Source organism: Macrobrachium nipponense, chromosome 13 (genome assembly GCF_015104395.2).
Source record: "Macrobrachium nipponense isolate FS-2020 chromosome 13, ASM1510439v2, whole genome shotgun sequence".
Lineage (NCBI taxonomy): Eukaryota > Metazoa > Arthropoda > Malacostraca > Decapoda > Palaemonidae > Macrobrachium > Macrobrachium nipponense.
The window spans coordinates 47,295,432-47,311,397 of NC_087206.1; the positions used below are offsets into that span (position 1 = coordinate 47,295,432).

The window sequence follows — 15,966 nt, forward strand, 5'->3', positions numbered from 1 at the left end:
CGCTGATAGGAACTCCAGAAAACTTAAACTAAACACCGTAATAAGTCCGCTAAAGGTTTTCTGGGGTAGAGTGAAGGCTGCTACCATCCAAAATCTTGAAATTACCAGTTGTGAGGACTGAGTCAGATAGGGAGAGAGCTCTAGCTAACTTTATTCTAAAGAGACGGCTGTACATAAGGTGGTGTGCGAATGGGAACATAGTGTCCATCATGCATGCACATATAAACATAAACAATAAGGGACAGAGCCCCCCCTGTGATTGTGTTTCTTCACAGCCGAAAATACACATATATTTTGGTACAGAGGAAACGTATTCTGTACGTTGGCGGAAAGGCTGTGAATCGCTCTACATTTTAGCATATAATAAGAAAAGGACAAATACAGAGATCAAAAGGTATTTACGAGGAAGGTCGGACATTCGGTACAAATATTGTTCTTACAATCTCCTTTCCTATTTGTACCTATCCTAACCCATATCCTTCTGAATCCTTATCTATAACCAAAATTTGAAGCGGCCATCTGGACTATTCTGTCGTCGGAAAGTGTCGGTAAGTAGAATAAATTTTATCAACATACCCATTTATTTACACAAACATAATTAGAGGTCACTGGTTTTGCTGACTAAATAGATAGGATTTGTTTTCAGTTTAGGGGTGAATTAAGATGTGTGTATCCAAACTAGGCTAACTTTAAGGTAGGTTGATATACAATTCCCATATAGGCTAGGTCACGATGATCGGGCAGCCGATTCGAGTCAACAGACATTCTATAGGAAGCAGTTTCGTCTATTAACGTTTAACTTGCTTATTTAAGACGTAATGCACTGTTTTCCTTACCTTAGCTGAATTTAGAGGCCCTTTTACGTAGTTAGGTTGTTGTAATATTGGAGTTTATGAGAATTAATTGTGCATAGACTTAGATTGAACAATTTTGCATGGGTTTACATAACTACATGGGCATGATAAAATATTTAGCCAAAATTAGGTCTGTCTGTATACTTACCATTACTATTTGTGATTAGTTTACCTTAGCTTCACTTTAACCGGGTTGAAACTTAATTGAATTCCAGGACCAAACTGAACTTACCTTGGAATCTTATGGCCTTAGTTTAATTTATTCAGTCCTCATTAGTTTAATTGAACTTACCTGAATTACTCTTACCTGATTTTAACGAGCCTACTTAAACTTACACAGCAATTCATTAATCCTTTGGATTTTCTAACACAAGTCTGAAAACACGTTATGTGCTCGGAATAATTGTGTGCTTAACAGCCCGTTTCATACAATTTACCTTATTACCAGAGAACATTCAGTGGATAGAATTACCCTCGTAATTTTGTAGTGTATATTCTTTCAATCTTCCCACTGAGGGAAACATATTTCCCACAATCATATAAGTCGACAAAACATTTAAATTAGTCAAGAATTTCTCTACTCATACGTTTGTACAACAATTTGGCAAGATAGCAAGTAAACCCAAAGGTCAATGAAAGCCACTTCCGGTTTCAAAATAGCTGCTAAATGGTAAAAAAGACTTTTATTTTGTAACGTTAACGAGAATTGTAAATTCTGGCTGCAATCATTCCACAACAGTACAATTTGCCTTATTAGGATATAAAATAGCCACAGTACTGTTTCTTATCGATCCTGACAGTTACATGAACATAATTATTCCTGAACTAGAAAGCCCAGAGCGACAGCACTTGCAGTTACCAACACATTTATTTTTTGCACCCACATTTCAACAGTTCCTGACAAGATGCTGCAACAGAAGGGATCGATGTCCATTTGGGTTACCATGTTTCACTCTCTTAATCATGGCACCAGAAGCAGAATGGGCTGTTTCTTGGAACAAAGGTAAAAGGGAAGTTACGCTTACCTCAACAGATGAACCATGCTTTTTAGAGTGAAATGATGACAACGAGACGTTTTCATTATCAAGTTGAATATGAGTGGCTTAATGAACAACGTTAAGCCACTCATATTCATCTTTGATGCTATTTTGAGATATATGTCATCTTGTATCCTCATTGTCATTCCTGGGGTATCCGGAGGCTTTGGCTTCGTCTTCAGAAAGGCAGGTTTAACACTTGTGAACGCATCTGGGAGAGACAGTATCTGTTTGGTATTTTGTCTACTCCCTAAAGTCAAGTTTCCCCGTTCTTCTCCCTTAAAGTCAGATGAAGGATGTTGAAAAATAGAAATCCAAGCTCCATGAAATGACAACTTCGTAGTTGTAGAACTTGGATTGTGGTCAATGTTATCAACAGCACTGGTTGTGAAAAAAACTTTTTGTAAAACAGAGTGACATACCAAACCTTCTGACAAGAAGCAATTGATCATTGCCTGCCCCATTTGTGTAGATATTTCTAGCACTCGCTGGTACGAAATGCATAAACCATGCTGGAACAAGGTATCAATTAGCTGCTTCTCCCTGGTTCTGGCATAAATGAGCAGCCCAATATAAATGCATATTGGAGTTTCACATTCCACAGAATGTCGCTGTTGTTCAGCCTTCTTGGACACCTTTGTATGGTAGTTATACATAAGGAGCTGTGCAATGACAGCATCTGATCTAAGCACATCATACTCTAGTTGTGACTGTATATCAGGACCATTTTCAATCATTCTGGCTAGTTCAAGTAGATATTTAGGAACACTAGTCGGTACATCTTCCGCTGCAAACGTGCCATTAAATTTTGACTTGTGCTCCTTTATGTGTGCGCTAACGAATTCAGCTGTTCTTGCCATATTGTGGGTAGCAGCATAATTGCATGCCAATGCTATTGCAGGACCGACATCCTTTTCGAAAAGAAGAAAGACATCTCTTCCTTTAGTATAAGCTTGTAGATCAGGAATCTTAGCCAACAGCATTTCTTTTAGGCGAGTACGATGAATAGAAAATGACTCCTCAGTCAACTGTTGTACCAGCTGTTCGAACATATTCGCAAGATCTGCTAGTCTAAAAGCTTTTGACTCTTCATTGTTTCGCACAGTTTCAAAAATGTAATTTACTAACTCGGCCAGAGCAATATTTTCGGTAACAGTTACATTTTCTTGTTCATCGGACTTATTTTCTTGTTTTTTCTTGCAAGATCTTTCTTGGTTATACAAGCTAACTAGACAACCAGGATGGTATTTCATATTTATGCAATCGCATCACCTGCACTAAGTTTAGCTGGCAACCTTTTATCTTGCAGCACCTCTGCACAACTCTTTAACCTTGCATTTAATTTCATGGTCTCTTAATGATGACAACGGTGCCTCTTTGTCACACAGGAAACATGTCTAAACATTCTCGTGTGATGGTTTCTTGCTTGTCCGACGCGTAAATTTTGGAGATTCACAAGTTTCACTCCTCAATTCGATCATAGAATGATGTTTTTCTTCTGCACGTTTTAACTTAGTGGTGTTAAATTTGATTCGACAGCTTGGGTGATACTTAGCATCATTGTCTGTCAGAGTTTTCTCAATACCATTGCCGTCGTCTAGCCGTCTGTCAGGTGGAATAGGCAAACTATTTAATTCGTGAAATTTGGGAACATTTCTTGATAATATTTTGTACCCATCAACTGAGGAAGTTAACGATTCATCTGCGTCTTCCTGAAACAAACAACATTTAAACCAATTAGTTTCCCAATTATCTGTTGAGACTAAAGAGGCGCATTCTTTTCGACATGCTTAAATGAAAATCTAAGAATGCAAAATAATCTACAGACACAGGGACAATACTATAAATACACAAATGGAACTTGTTTTACTAGACAATAATTGTTTATCAATACAGCTAAGATAAGTGTTTACAGGCTGAAGGTTTATCCTTTTACCACTTGAAACTACAATTTATTTGTAAGGGATTCGACTGAGTTCGACGATGGCGCCCGATCGTTCATCCATTGTAATTTAACTCCTGTGCGATCTGTACACCATCCGGAGGTACTATGCCCATTCCTCCTTGGCTCGGCTATCCCGCATCAGCACACCCTGTCCATTCAGGTACGACTCTATGGTTGTACAAGTAGCAAACCATAAAGTATTTGGGAGACTCATAATGAGCTTACAATGAACCCCATGCCGATTATCAATAGGCAACGATTTACACCAGCGTGCCCTGGTAGTGCATGTAATCTCGCTTATTTTTTTATTTTTTTTGCGCATGCGCAAATACTACATATTTGATGATATGAAATTTGAATGTAAGGGCAACAAAAAAAATCATTCATGTGTTTTGTTTCAAATGCAAGTTGAAATTCCAATAAAGTCATGTTTAAGCGGTGAAAATTGTTTTTATTTTTATTTTTGCGCATGTGCAGCACAAAATTATTAGAAACTAACTTATTATTGATTATTGGACATTCTAGAAAGAATGTACATCAATTAATTCTCAGTTTTATTCAAAAGAACGTTACTAGATAATTTAAAGTCGATATTCCAGATTTCTTCCATTGCAAAAACTGCCATGATTGAATAATTGGGAGGCCATTTTGAAAAAGTGGATTTTTTTTTGCCAGGAGTTTGAAAGTGTATAAAATAGTTTAATGGGCCTTTGTGCAAAATCTCATGCTTGTATCATGATTTGCATAATTAACTTGATTATCTGGGTACAATGATATCATTTCGTGTTTAGTTCTATAACTACAGATCCATTACTATGAAAATGTTTAATATCACTGTTAAATTAATTCTTATCCATTTCAATTTGTCAAAAGATAAGTAGTTAATTGTGATTGGAAAATTCCATGACGTCACTGAGATGGCGTAATATGATTTCGTCTCAAACTTGTATACTCCACCGCCCATATACGTACATATATAGAAACTATCATTCCACTTTGAGACTATGTGCGTAAGAGAGGACAGTGTTTCTCTCTCTCTCTCGCGCTCACGAAACATTAATTCTCTACCATAACGTAACTCATATTTTGAGGCTGGTCACCCACTAAGTTTAATTTCTTAGTAACATATTTGTTGTTTATGGAACCTGAACAGACAGTATTATTACTGTTTTTGTGTGGCGCCCACATAAGTGTTACTTGAAGATTCAAAAGGCCTTTTTTGAGTGAAAAGTTGCAACAATTTTTTATATTCTGAAGTACTTTAAGGTTTTATTTACAGTGTTTGGATAGAATTATCACTAATTATACATTTTACTTTTATTTTGTTCTTTTGACATGTCCATTTTGTGTTTCATTTTGTATGTTTAATGTTTGTACTGTCATTGCTTTTAATACTTTTCCATATTATTCTATATTGTTTTTGTTTATATTCTCATTTTGTTTAATTAATTTCAGTATTTCTTATGGTATAATTGTTTTGATCTCCACTTGAAAATTAAATTGCATTTAATTAAATTTCCTTTCAAATTTTAGTATTGCTTTATAGTTTGAGTTTTACTTGGATAATTTAACTTTTGACTGTCTAATTTTCTTGCTAAAATTTGATTTAATTTTGTGTAATGATTAATTCAAGAAATAATTAAACTTTTGTTTTCAATTAATAACAAATTTCCCTCAGATTGTGAATTTCACTTATAATTTTTGAATTTAGAAATAATTTTTGTATTTAAAATTTTTGTCAGAGTTTAATTGACTACCAGTATATGTATTTTATTTTTGTTTAGGTAGAAATATAGAGTGGTAATTGTGCTTTCTTCCTCCAGTAAATTAGAACCAGGGAAATACATTTAAAATTGTTGAAGGAGTGATGCCCTTTAATTAAGATTACCTCACATCTGTGTTAATGAACTTAGTCTGATTGTTTACTTAAATAATAAGTTCTATAAGGGATCGCTGTTACCTTTAGAGTATTCAGTCGTTTGGTATTTGCGATGAAGGTTCAGGTTCTGGCTGTTGTGAGGTAAGTAGTAACCAGGTACTTGACCAAACTGTGCACGAAGTATAAATGGTGACCCCGACCCAGGATTAAGTCTCAAGTACAAATGGTAAGAGTAGTAACCAGATACTCATCTCTTCGTCACACACACACACACACATTATATATATATATATATATATATATATATATATATATATATATATATATATATATATAAGGTAATGCCACGGAGGAAAACAAAAACACGAGAACTGCAGAGATCTTTCAGTCCTAACGACCCTTTACTTAAGGCAAAACTGATCAGAACAAAGAGAAACACAGCACTACAGGTAAGTATATACAAACGGACAATACAGGATTAAGAAAAGGTCCAATTCACTTCAAAGAAACGAAAAAACTCCCGTGGGCTGGATTAAAGATTTTAAAAGCAGCCACCCATACCTGGTCACAGGTAATTTAGTTAGAAAACAATTTTGAAAACAAAAGGCATATACGACCGGACAGTACAAATTTAGTAAAGTCCTGAAAGCTACATTAAGGATTTAAGAGCGATGCTGTCAAACATACTGGTCAAAAGCAATATAATTCGAAAAACATTACACTTTGTATTAGGAACATGAAATTTACAAAAGTGTTCAGACAATAAGTGATGTTGCGATTTCTTCGACGACAATACTTATCGGTTTGCCAGGCGTTATCGGCGTCTACCTGAAAGGACAGCTACCAGCCCTTACACAAGGATAACTGAATTAGGTTCAATGGTGTTTACAATTTTTATTGAAAAATACAACCTATTCCCATGTCTACACTTGAACATTTAACATTAAACTCCCAAAGTGGCCCTTACGCTAATGCAAGTCAACCACGTGGTCACAAGAAACTTCTCGAAAAATCACAGAAAATTTATTAAAACACACAATATCGTTCTGGCACTGAGATTACTAACACTGCTGAAACAATATGTACATTACCCCTAACTGTTACTGTAATAAACTGAGATAAACTCACCGTTGCCTCAAGGTGAAAATAAAATTTGTACACAGGTGCTAGAGCTCACCAGTTCTCACGTCTGCTTCGCTTTGGGTCTCGAGAGCCAAGGAAGCATCGAGCTCCAACCGGAGGCTAACTCCCTAACGAGTTAGTCATTTACATATTTTTTTATTTCAACAATGACCTCTTAATTCCTTTGAATGAATTATAATTTCAGCAAATCGGTAAGCAAGTAAATCTTCCAAAGGCTTTTAAAGATACGACATAGTGATCTCAATGCAGATACTTTATCTCGACACAGAACCATTACGTTTTTGCCACCAATTGGTTTACGTGGAAGTTTTTATGTAGGGCCCAAGCAGATTTAAGTCACAGAAAAATTACTTGAAACATAATCAGTAGATCTAGCAATTACAGAGCTATCTCGCCAATTTATACAATGAGATTTTTTGCTCAGATGGATAAAGAGTGTATTTGAAGTCTGGGCTGTTCTAACTGAATACATATGGTATTGTTATAAGAGAACACAACATTAACATTTTTTCATTATTAACAACACTGTAAAACTTTTTGTGAGCTTTTTGTTAACATAAATCTATTATATGAGGTGGGTAGCAGAGATAATTTCCTATCGTTTTTATGTATTCTATGTATTTCTTGGTCAAGATATTGTGGACTTGTAATCCGCAAAGAACGTAAGAACATGGAAGAAAAAAATGAAATTTAATATTAAGATGGTGGCTAGAATAACAATGTGCATATGTTAAATTATTTGTGGTTTTCCTATATATACTGAATTTACATTAGAAAGACTCTCTATGTATTAATACATCTAGGAAAGGGATGACATTGTTATTTTCAATTTCAACAGTGAATTTTATGGTTGGCACTAAATTACTCAATTTTGACACTAAATCTTTTATATCGATACCAACAGGTAAGACTACAAAGATGTCATCTACATAACTGAACCATTTTGAGGGGACAAGTGTGATATTCTCCATTAAAAGTAAATTCTCCATTAAAAGTGAATTTACAATCACAAACACACAACTTAATCAATGAAATTATGTGACTAACGGACATAGGTAATTCATGCAATACAAGTTCATTACTTACATACGCTAGCACAGAGTCAATAAGGACTTTTGTAAACAAGGATCATACACCAAAACTGACAAAGATATCACTAAGGTTTAATACAGTGTTATTTAATTTTTCCAAAAGGTCAAGAGAATTCTGGATGTGTGAATTAGTTCCAACTGTATCTAATTCACAGCTTATGAACAACTGTAGAGCAGTTGCAAAGGCAAAGCCTCAGTCCCGAACCTGAGCGCAGGCGAGGCTGGTAGCTAGGGAGTTGCTGCATATAAACAATACCCTAAATAAAAATAAATAAATAAATCACCATGCATATACAAGATCTAAAAAAGCTATACGGTGGACCTGGATGCAAGGCCAATGAAGGAAATGACAAAGTTAAAAGCCAAAACCAGACAGTGGAAAGAAACAATACTTCTTTGCATCGGTATTTTTTTTTCATATCAGGAACTAATATATTAAAACTGACTATCAAAGAAGGCATACATGAGGAAGTAAAATGTAGAGGACCTAATTAATTTTATGTTATTTTGTCAGGAATGCAGGGAAGAGTATTTGCTTCGGTAGTACATATCCTGAAATAAAGAAAAGAAAGAAGTGAAGTAGCTAAACTGCAAAAGTCACACGAAGAAGGTGCAAATGAAATGTGTCCCGTGCTTAGAATCCATAACCACATAAAAGACCATGCCGTCATTAAATGCCCAAACTTCCTTTGCATTTGTTTATAGCTTAGCACTTGCAAGTGGCTTTTCCTGTCTTTGCTTCTATATTTGTAAAGTAGTCTCTGTCCTTCTTGTAACTGTAAAATTTATTTCAAAATTTTAACAAACTCCTATTATTTTGTGTTTCTGTCTGTGGGTATAGCGTAGCTTTAAGTGATTTTACTTCCAAAAGACCTGTTTTTATATGGTTCAGTCAATAAGTATTTCGAAGCCTTAATAATATGTTTGATACTTGTGTTTGCACTAATTAAAAAACTCCTAATGATCAGGATGCCTTATATATATATATTTATATATATATATATATATATATATATATATATATATATATATATATATATATATATATATATATTATATATATATATATATATATATATATATGTATATATATGTATATATATATATATATATATATATATATATTATATATTGTAAGGGCATAGATTGACAGGTATCTGGGTACTGATGCTTTATTGCCTGAGTGCAGGGTATACAATGACTTGTGTGTACGGAGACGTAACACTTGGGATCAGGTCGACAGAAGTCCAAACGCTGGGTCGGGTCATGGCTGACAATTTGTGTTTGTTGACATATATGTAAATAACAATATAAACAGATGTAGTATCTGTATACACATGATATCATATTGGCGGAAAGGCCAGAGAATTCTACATCGATTGATATTCATAGAAACCTTAGTAAGTTAATAGATGCGTTGAATGACAATGAAAACATTGTGGAAAGATGACACTACAAGTATTCCCACCCCCCTAAAACAATTTTTTGAATGATGATTGGGAAATTACATTAAATGAGGAACTATTCTAGTCACGGTATCTTCGCAGAGGCAGGAGCCGATCCCTTGTCCTGAGTTATCCAGCGTTTTGGCTAATAGGGTGCCTCCCCAGGTGTGGAGCTGGGGGTGTTCGACTGTCGTCCACGAGTGTCCATGACTGTGTTTGGGCAAGCCGGGGGCTTCAGTAGGAGAGATCTTGTTTTGTGAAGGCACTATGGGACGCCTGCCGGTTTCTTTCCTGGTGTTGTCATCATCCATCAGGAGGGTGGGTTTCAACCTATTGATTGTGATCCAGTCTTCGTGGCCATGTATCATGACAAGGTAGGCCTTGGTCTTCTGGCTGATGACGTGGTATGGCCCCCGGTGTGGTCTCGTCAGGGGGGTGCGGTGGGCATTATTTCTCACGAAGACATGTTCGCAGGTATCCAAGCATTTGGTCCTGTCAGAGAGGGTTTTTAGGCAGGGCATGAACTTCCCTGAGATTTCCCACAAACTTGGCATGGGTGTATCTGGTTTGGCCGTGTCTGTGGGGAAGAATTTGCCAGATATGGCCAATGCCTTGCTGTAGACCTTCTCTGCAGGTGATGCCTCATCGTTTGCTTTTAGTGCGGTGTGTAGACCCAGCAGGACCCAGAGTAGTTGCACCTTCCAGTTTTCATCTGTGCAACACACCATCAGGGCAGCCTTTAATGAGCATTGGGTCCTCTCCACCATGCCGTTGGCCGAGGGGTTGTATGTGGTTGTACTGTGGAGTGTTGTTCCCATCAGGCGGGCCAAGTGGCTGGTGATCCGTCATGATGGTGAAGGGCTTACCCTCTAGAAGGTACCTGAAGTGCCGCGCGACTTGGTAGACGTCCAACAGTTCCCTGTCAAGTGTACTGTAGCGGGTCTCTGGCGGCTTGAGTTTGCGGCTGAAGAATGCGAGTGGTTGAGGAGTACCGTCCACGATCTGTTCCAACATGGCTCTGCAGGCGTCGTTGGTGAGTCTCATTTTAGGTCGAAGGCCCGTTGTTGAGGGGCTTCCCACTTCAACTTCTTTGGCTTCCCCTTCAGGGCTTCAGTTAGGGAAGACATGATATGGGCAATGTCTGACATGAAGCAGCAGTAGTAATTCACCATGCAGATGAATTCCTACAGGGACTTGACTGTTGCTGGCATTGGGAACTCCTTCACCATGTCCACCTTCGAGGCCATGGGGCAAACACCAGTCAGGGAGATCTCGTGACCTCAGAAGTGCACTTGTCAAAACAGACAACCAATTTATTCTCCTGGAGGTGCTTCAGGACCGCCCGTACATGGTCCATGATTTCTTCTGGAGATTTGGAGAAGACCAGGATGTTGTCCACGTAGCAAACGCAGAAAGGCAGATCCTCAGGACGAAGTCCATCAGGCATTGGAGGCTAGCCCCATTGTTTCTGAAGCCGAAAGTGGAGTAGGAGAACGAGTACGTCCCAAACGGCATGATGATGGCCGTCTTAGGAATGTCGTCGGGATGTACAGAAACTTGGAAGTAGGCCTTGAGTAAGTCCATCTTTGTGAAGACTTAGGCCCCATGAAGAGCCCCAGTGAGGTCTTGCACGTTTGGGAGAGGATAGTGGTCCGGCGTCGTCACGAGGTTCAGGCAGTGATAGTCTCCACAGGGTCTCCAGGTACCATCAGACTTCTTCACCATGTGGAGGGGAGAAGCCCATGTATTCGACACCTTCCTGCAGATTCCCATCCGTTCTATGTCAGCGAACGCGAGTTTGGCATCCTGGAACCTCTTGGGTGAGAGACGTTGGAACTTGGCATGCGCTAGAGGTCCTGTAGTGGAGATGTGGTGGTAGATTCCATGTTTGGCCAGGGTTCTGGACACCTGACGCAGTTCTGGCTTGAAAATGTCAGGAAACTCTCGCAGGAGGATGTCATATCTGTTATGGGGATCAAAGGACCCCTCACAGACCTTACAGACCTTACAGCTTGTTTGGGTTGCCACAGGTCCCTCAGTGTGAGGCACCTTTAATGTCTACTAGAGAATTGCTAATGCATCTTCCGGTATATTTTGCATCTTCCAATCTTGGATGGTCTGGGATGCAGCTTAGATATGTGTCGAGCTTATTCTTAAACACATCTATCTCCTGATATGTTCCTCAGATGAGCAGGCAACGCATTGAATAGATGCTGCATTGTTGAAAAGAATTCTAAGTAAATGCAAATTAATTCACAAGTGTTAAATTCAATTAATTGTGCAATGATTAAGTAATGAAAATAACTAAGTTAATTAAATTGTGAATGCAAATGAAAACCACAGAAAAATGTGGAAAATACCAAAGTTGTAAAAAACACCAATCACACAGAATATAAAATAAAAACACACACTTCAATAAGAAAATGGATAAATGCACAAACATAAAAATCACTTCAAATGAAACAAACACAAAACACACCATTGTAACTATTAGTTATTAGTTCTCTAAACCATCGTAACCATTAGTTATTAGTTTCTTACCAAACCACTGACTATTAGATAATAGTTGCAACTAATAAAAATATAACACACTTTACCTTCTTGGTATACCAATTTTCTTTCTTTGCTGCAGCTTGTTTCACACTTTCACAAAACCAGGTGCCGTTACACACACATTTGTTCAGATTCCACAAAAGCACTAAATAATACTAAATAACTCTAAGAAATATCAAATCTGAAATCTACAAGTTACGAGTGACCAATTTACGTTAAGATAATATAATCTCAAGTATATATATATATATATATAGAGAGAGAGAGAGAGAAGAGATGTCTGAACGCAATGCGGTTCTAAGATGTAATGAAAACTCTTCTTTGTATGGGTACTTCAAGAACCTGACGGGTTCAAAACGTTCTGAGCATGCGAAAGATGACATAATGCTTCTAGAAGCTTCAAATTTACGTACCAGCTCAACAAAGACACGTACCCGATTGAGACGGAGGTCGAGCGATAATTAAGATTGACATGTTTTGATAACAACACGGAGTCAGCGAGCTCCCTTAATCTCAAGGCGATGAAAAGTAATGAAAACCATTCTATCTTGGAACGGACAAAGCAAATCTCTCTCTCTCTTTTCAAACTACGTTATATACTCTTTTAAATTATGTTATGCAGAATCTGAACACACATTTTAAGACATCCTACAACTCTAAGGCTAGCTAAGGAATCTGAAAAATGTTGCAAACTCTATATGTAAATTTTATACAGTCAAAGAGGGGATATATGTGTTTTGAAAGTAGCAATATATAATAATTATATATGTATATATATATATATATATATATATATATATATATATATATATATATGTGTGTGTGTGTGTGTGTGTGTGTGTGTGTGTGTGTGTGTGTAAGGGCCTGGATACACCTAAGTGTCATACACAGGTCTCGGTGTGCACTTTTGGTTCGCGGGTGCGAACAGCGTTTTGTCATGGAGAGGTTCACAGAGTCCCTCTCTCTCTCTCTCTCTCTCTCTCTCTCTCTCTCTCTCTCTCTCTCTCTCTCTCTCTCTCTCTCCACAGGCAGGAAGATATATTCTGAACCCTTTCTTCATATTTCTTGATTTGATTGAAGGTATGTTGTGGAAACCCAGAGGTAGCCAAAAGTATATGTATTCTCTAAAACGTTACATTATGAGATAGGTTTTGCAGAGAAGAGTTTTATGTCTACGACAAATGGAGGGAGAAGAAGTGGTCTCTTACAGAGTGATTGGCAATGCGATAGGTTAGCAAACCTAACAAAAGATAAGTGTGTACGAACGAACACTTCTTTTTAGGTTAATACGACTCATCATTCTAAAGTTCTCATGAGAGCCAAAGTAGCTCCCCATGCAAGAAGGTTGATGTTCGTATGTTTACTATTTATGCTTAGCTAGCCTTCACACGCATCCTGTGACTGTGGTTTTTGCCATACTTTCCTTGTCGACCTCTGCCACATATATATTTTATATTTATATATAGTATATATTATATATATATATATATAAACTATAGATATCATTATATATATATATATAGATATATATATATGATATATATATATATATATAAATATATATTTAATATATATATACATCTATATATATATATATATATATATTATATATATATACATATATATAGATATATATATATATATATGTATTATATATATCTGTTTAATTATTAGATAATGATGTAATATTATATATATTTTTTATAAATCTCTATATTATATTTTTATATTATTACTAATATATTCATATATATATATATATATATATATATATATATATATATATATATATATATATATATATATATATATATATATATATATATAATATATATATATATATAGAGAGAGAGAGAGAGAGAGAGAGAGAGAGAGAGAGATTATATATATGTATATATATATAATTATATATATATATATATCTTTTTAAATGTAAATGTTTGTTTGTTCAAAGTCTTAGATCTCCGAATGTTCTTCACCGATTGCTTTGAAATTTTGACACATTACATTAGAATAAGCGTGTGTTTTTATAATGGGGTTTCATACTACCTCCCCCGCCCCCTACAAAGGGGGTAGGGGTGAGAAGAGATTCCCTGAAACGGAGCTGGATCTGCCCGTGAAACAAGGCTGGTTATGCCTGTAGACTTACTATGAGATTCAGGGCCTCTGTATTACGGTTTTTTGGACTTTGCTCCTTATCAAAGCATCGGATGTAGCTGAAAGTTGACATATGTATATTTTACAACCACACACAAATTTTGTCAGCATTATTAATAACCTAAACCCGATAGTTCTAATTTTTATAGAGTAAAAATTATCCAGCCGACGCCATGGCCAATGATTACAAGCCAAGAGTCGAAAAACATTCATTATGTAAACAAGGTAAACACTGTTTTACGAAATGTTGCCCCGCCCATCCGCCAGACAGAAACTTCATTCACCTTGTTCCATCGGCTCTGAAACCCATAGCAGTCAAGAATGGCTAACAGGATTTGGAATTTTCCCCGTGGTTGCAAAACTGCATTTGTCTTACGACTTGTAACTTTATACAGTCAAGAGAAAGCCCGTAGCCATACTTACTATAGCCTGAATAGGTAATTATTCAGTTTATAGTTTAAATCCAATGTTTATGGTCTGATTTGTATTTAGCGTAACGTAATTATAATACTTGTAATGTCATTCAGGATTTTGAACATTTCCATTAACTATTCACTATGCCAGCAAGAGAGAGAGAAAGAGAGAGATTGTATGTAATCAGCCTTTATATAACTTTTTTTGTTAAAATTAGATTTTTATCCAAAGTAAATACAAGCTTATATGTGTTAAAATCTCCAGCAGATCAACAGATCATCCGATATTTTTTTTTCTTCTTCTTTAGGTCGTACAACGTGTTGGATATAAAGACTTTATGAATGGCGGAACGATACATAGATGTGGGTGGGGTGCTAGCGTAGCAATACTACTGTAGTAATAGCAGTAATATACATGAATTAAACGTTTAGGTCAACTGCTGGTATCCTTGAGGATCATTTAGCATTTCTTACAACTGCCCGAGAAATGAGTCTTTATAGCCAGAAGTTAAATTTTCTAATCCAACAATGCCCATGATAACTTTCAGTGTTATCCTGAATTATAACGAGGCCAAAGTGGGTGGAGCCTCGTGAAGTCCTCATTCTGACGATAATTATTGGTGAAGGTTTAAAGCCAAAATACGGTACCGGCTATTTTTTTTTCAGTAAATAGGTAGATACCCAATAAATAAAAATTGCTTGACATTGGATATAGCAGTTATCAAATCAAGCTTGTCTATGTTTTTGAAAATTACCAACTATTCCCTACATCTTGTCAATCTGATTGTGACCTATAAAATAGACTGTAATTTCTTAGGACACTTATTTTGGGAGTTAGACTAATAATCAAAATTATTAACATATTTTGTTGGTTTGTTCATTATGACAAATGTCAGTGGAGAGGCTTCAGAGTCCATAAAGGTGTACTGCTTTGCTTGTATTTAAATTTGTATGTCATTGTTGCCAGAGGTCTAGCCTTCGTTACGTATAGCCAATCATCCATCGAGAAAGAGGGAAGAAATGCTGTCATAAGTTACGTAACGAGTGCGTTCGAAACCTTTTCTCTGAGTAAGTTGGCCCGTCTTAAAAAAAAGTCACTTTTACATTATAAGTACCAAATTTATTCAACCTACGTAATGCAGAATACAGTCAAAATTTGTGTAGATATAATGTGTATTCTGAATAAGCGTTATATTTATGAAATGCATAGATAAAAAGTTATTGCAGAAAAACCGTGTTACAGAGGCCATGAATCTCATAGTAGTTATTTTACAAATTTATTATACATAATTTCTGCATATGATTTGTCATTTGGAAAAGAACACAGTAGGGTAAACATCAACGACATCAAAGAGTGAGGCGTTTGAGAAGGGGGTTCACAGAGAGCGAAAGAGAAGGAGACGAAGGGAGGAGAAAGAGGAAAAAAAAAGACAGGGAGGGTTAGAGAGA

General features: G+C 36.4%; 1 protein-coding gene across 1 annotated transcript; it reads right to left on the bottom strand.

The window, feature by feature from the left end:
• Nucleotides 1–1,557: 1,557 nt before the first annotated feature.
• Nucleotides 1,558–6,924, bottom strand: LOC135225465 (uncharacterized). The gene is made up of 2 exons (XM_064264775.1): nt 6,844–6,924; nt 1,558–3,603 (listed from the first exon to the last, which is right to left on the bottom strand). The coding sequence occupies exon 2, from the start codon at nt 3,142–3,144 to the stop codon at nt 1,876–1,878; it is 1,269 nt and encodes a 422-aa protein (XP_064120845.1). The 5' UTR covers nt 3,145–3,603; nt 6,844–6,924; the 3' UTR covers nt 1,558–1,875.
• Between the last annotated feature and the right edge of the window lie 9,042 nt (nt 6,925–15,966).

Excerpts from the sequence above, each read along its gene's own strand:
- LOC135225465 (XM_064264775.1), bottom strand. The coding sequence starts at position 3,144 with ATGAAATACCATCCTGGTTGTCTAGTTAGCTTGTATAACCAAGAAAGA.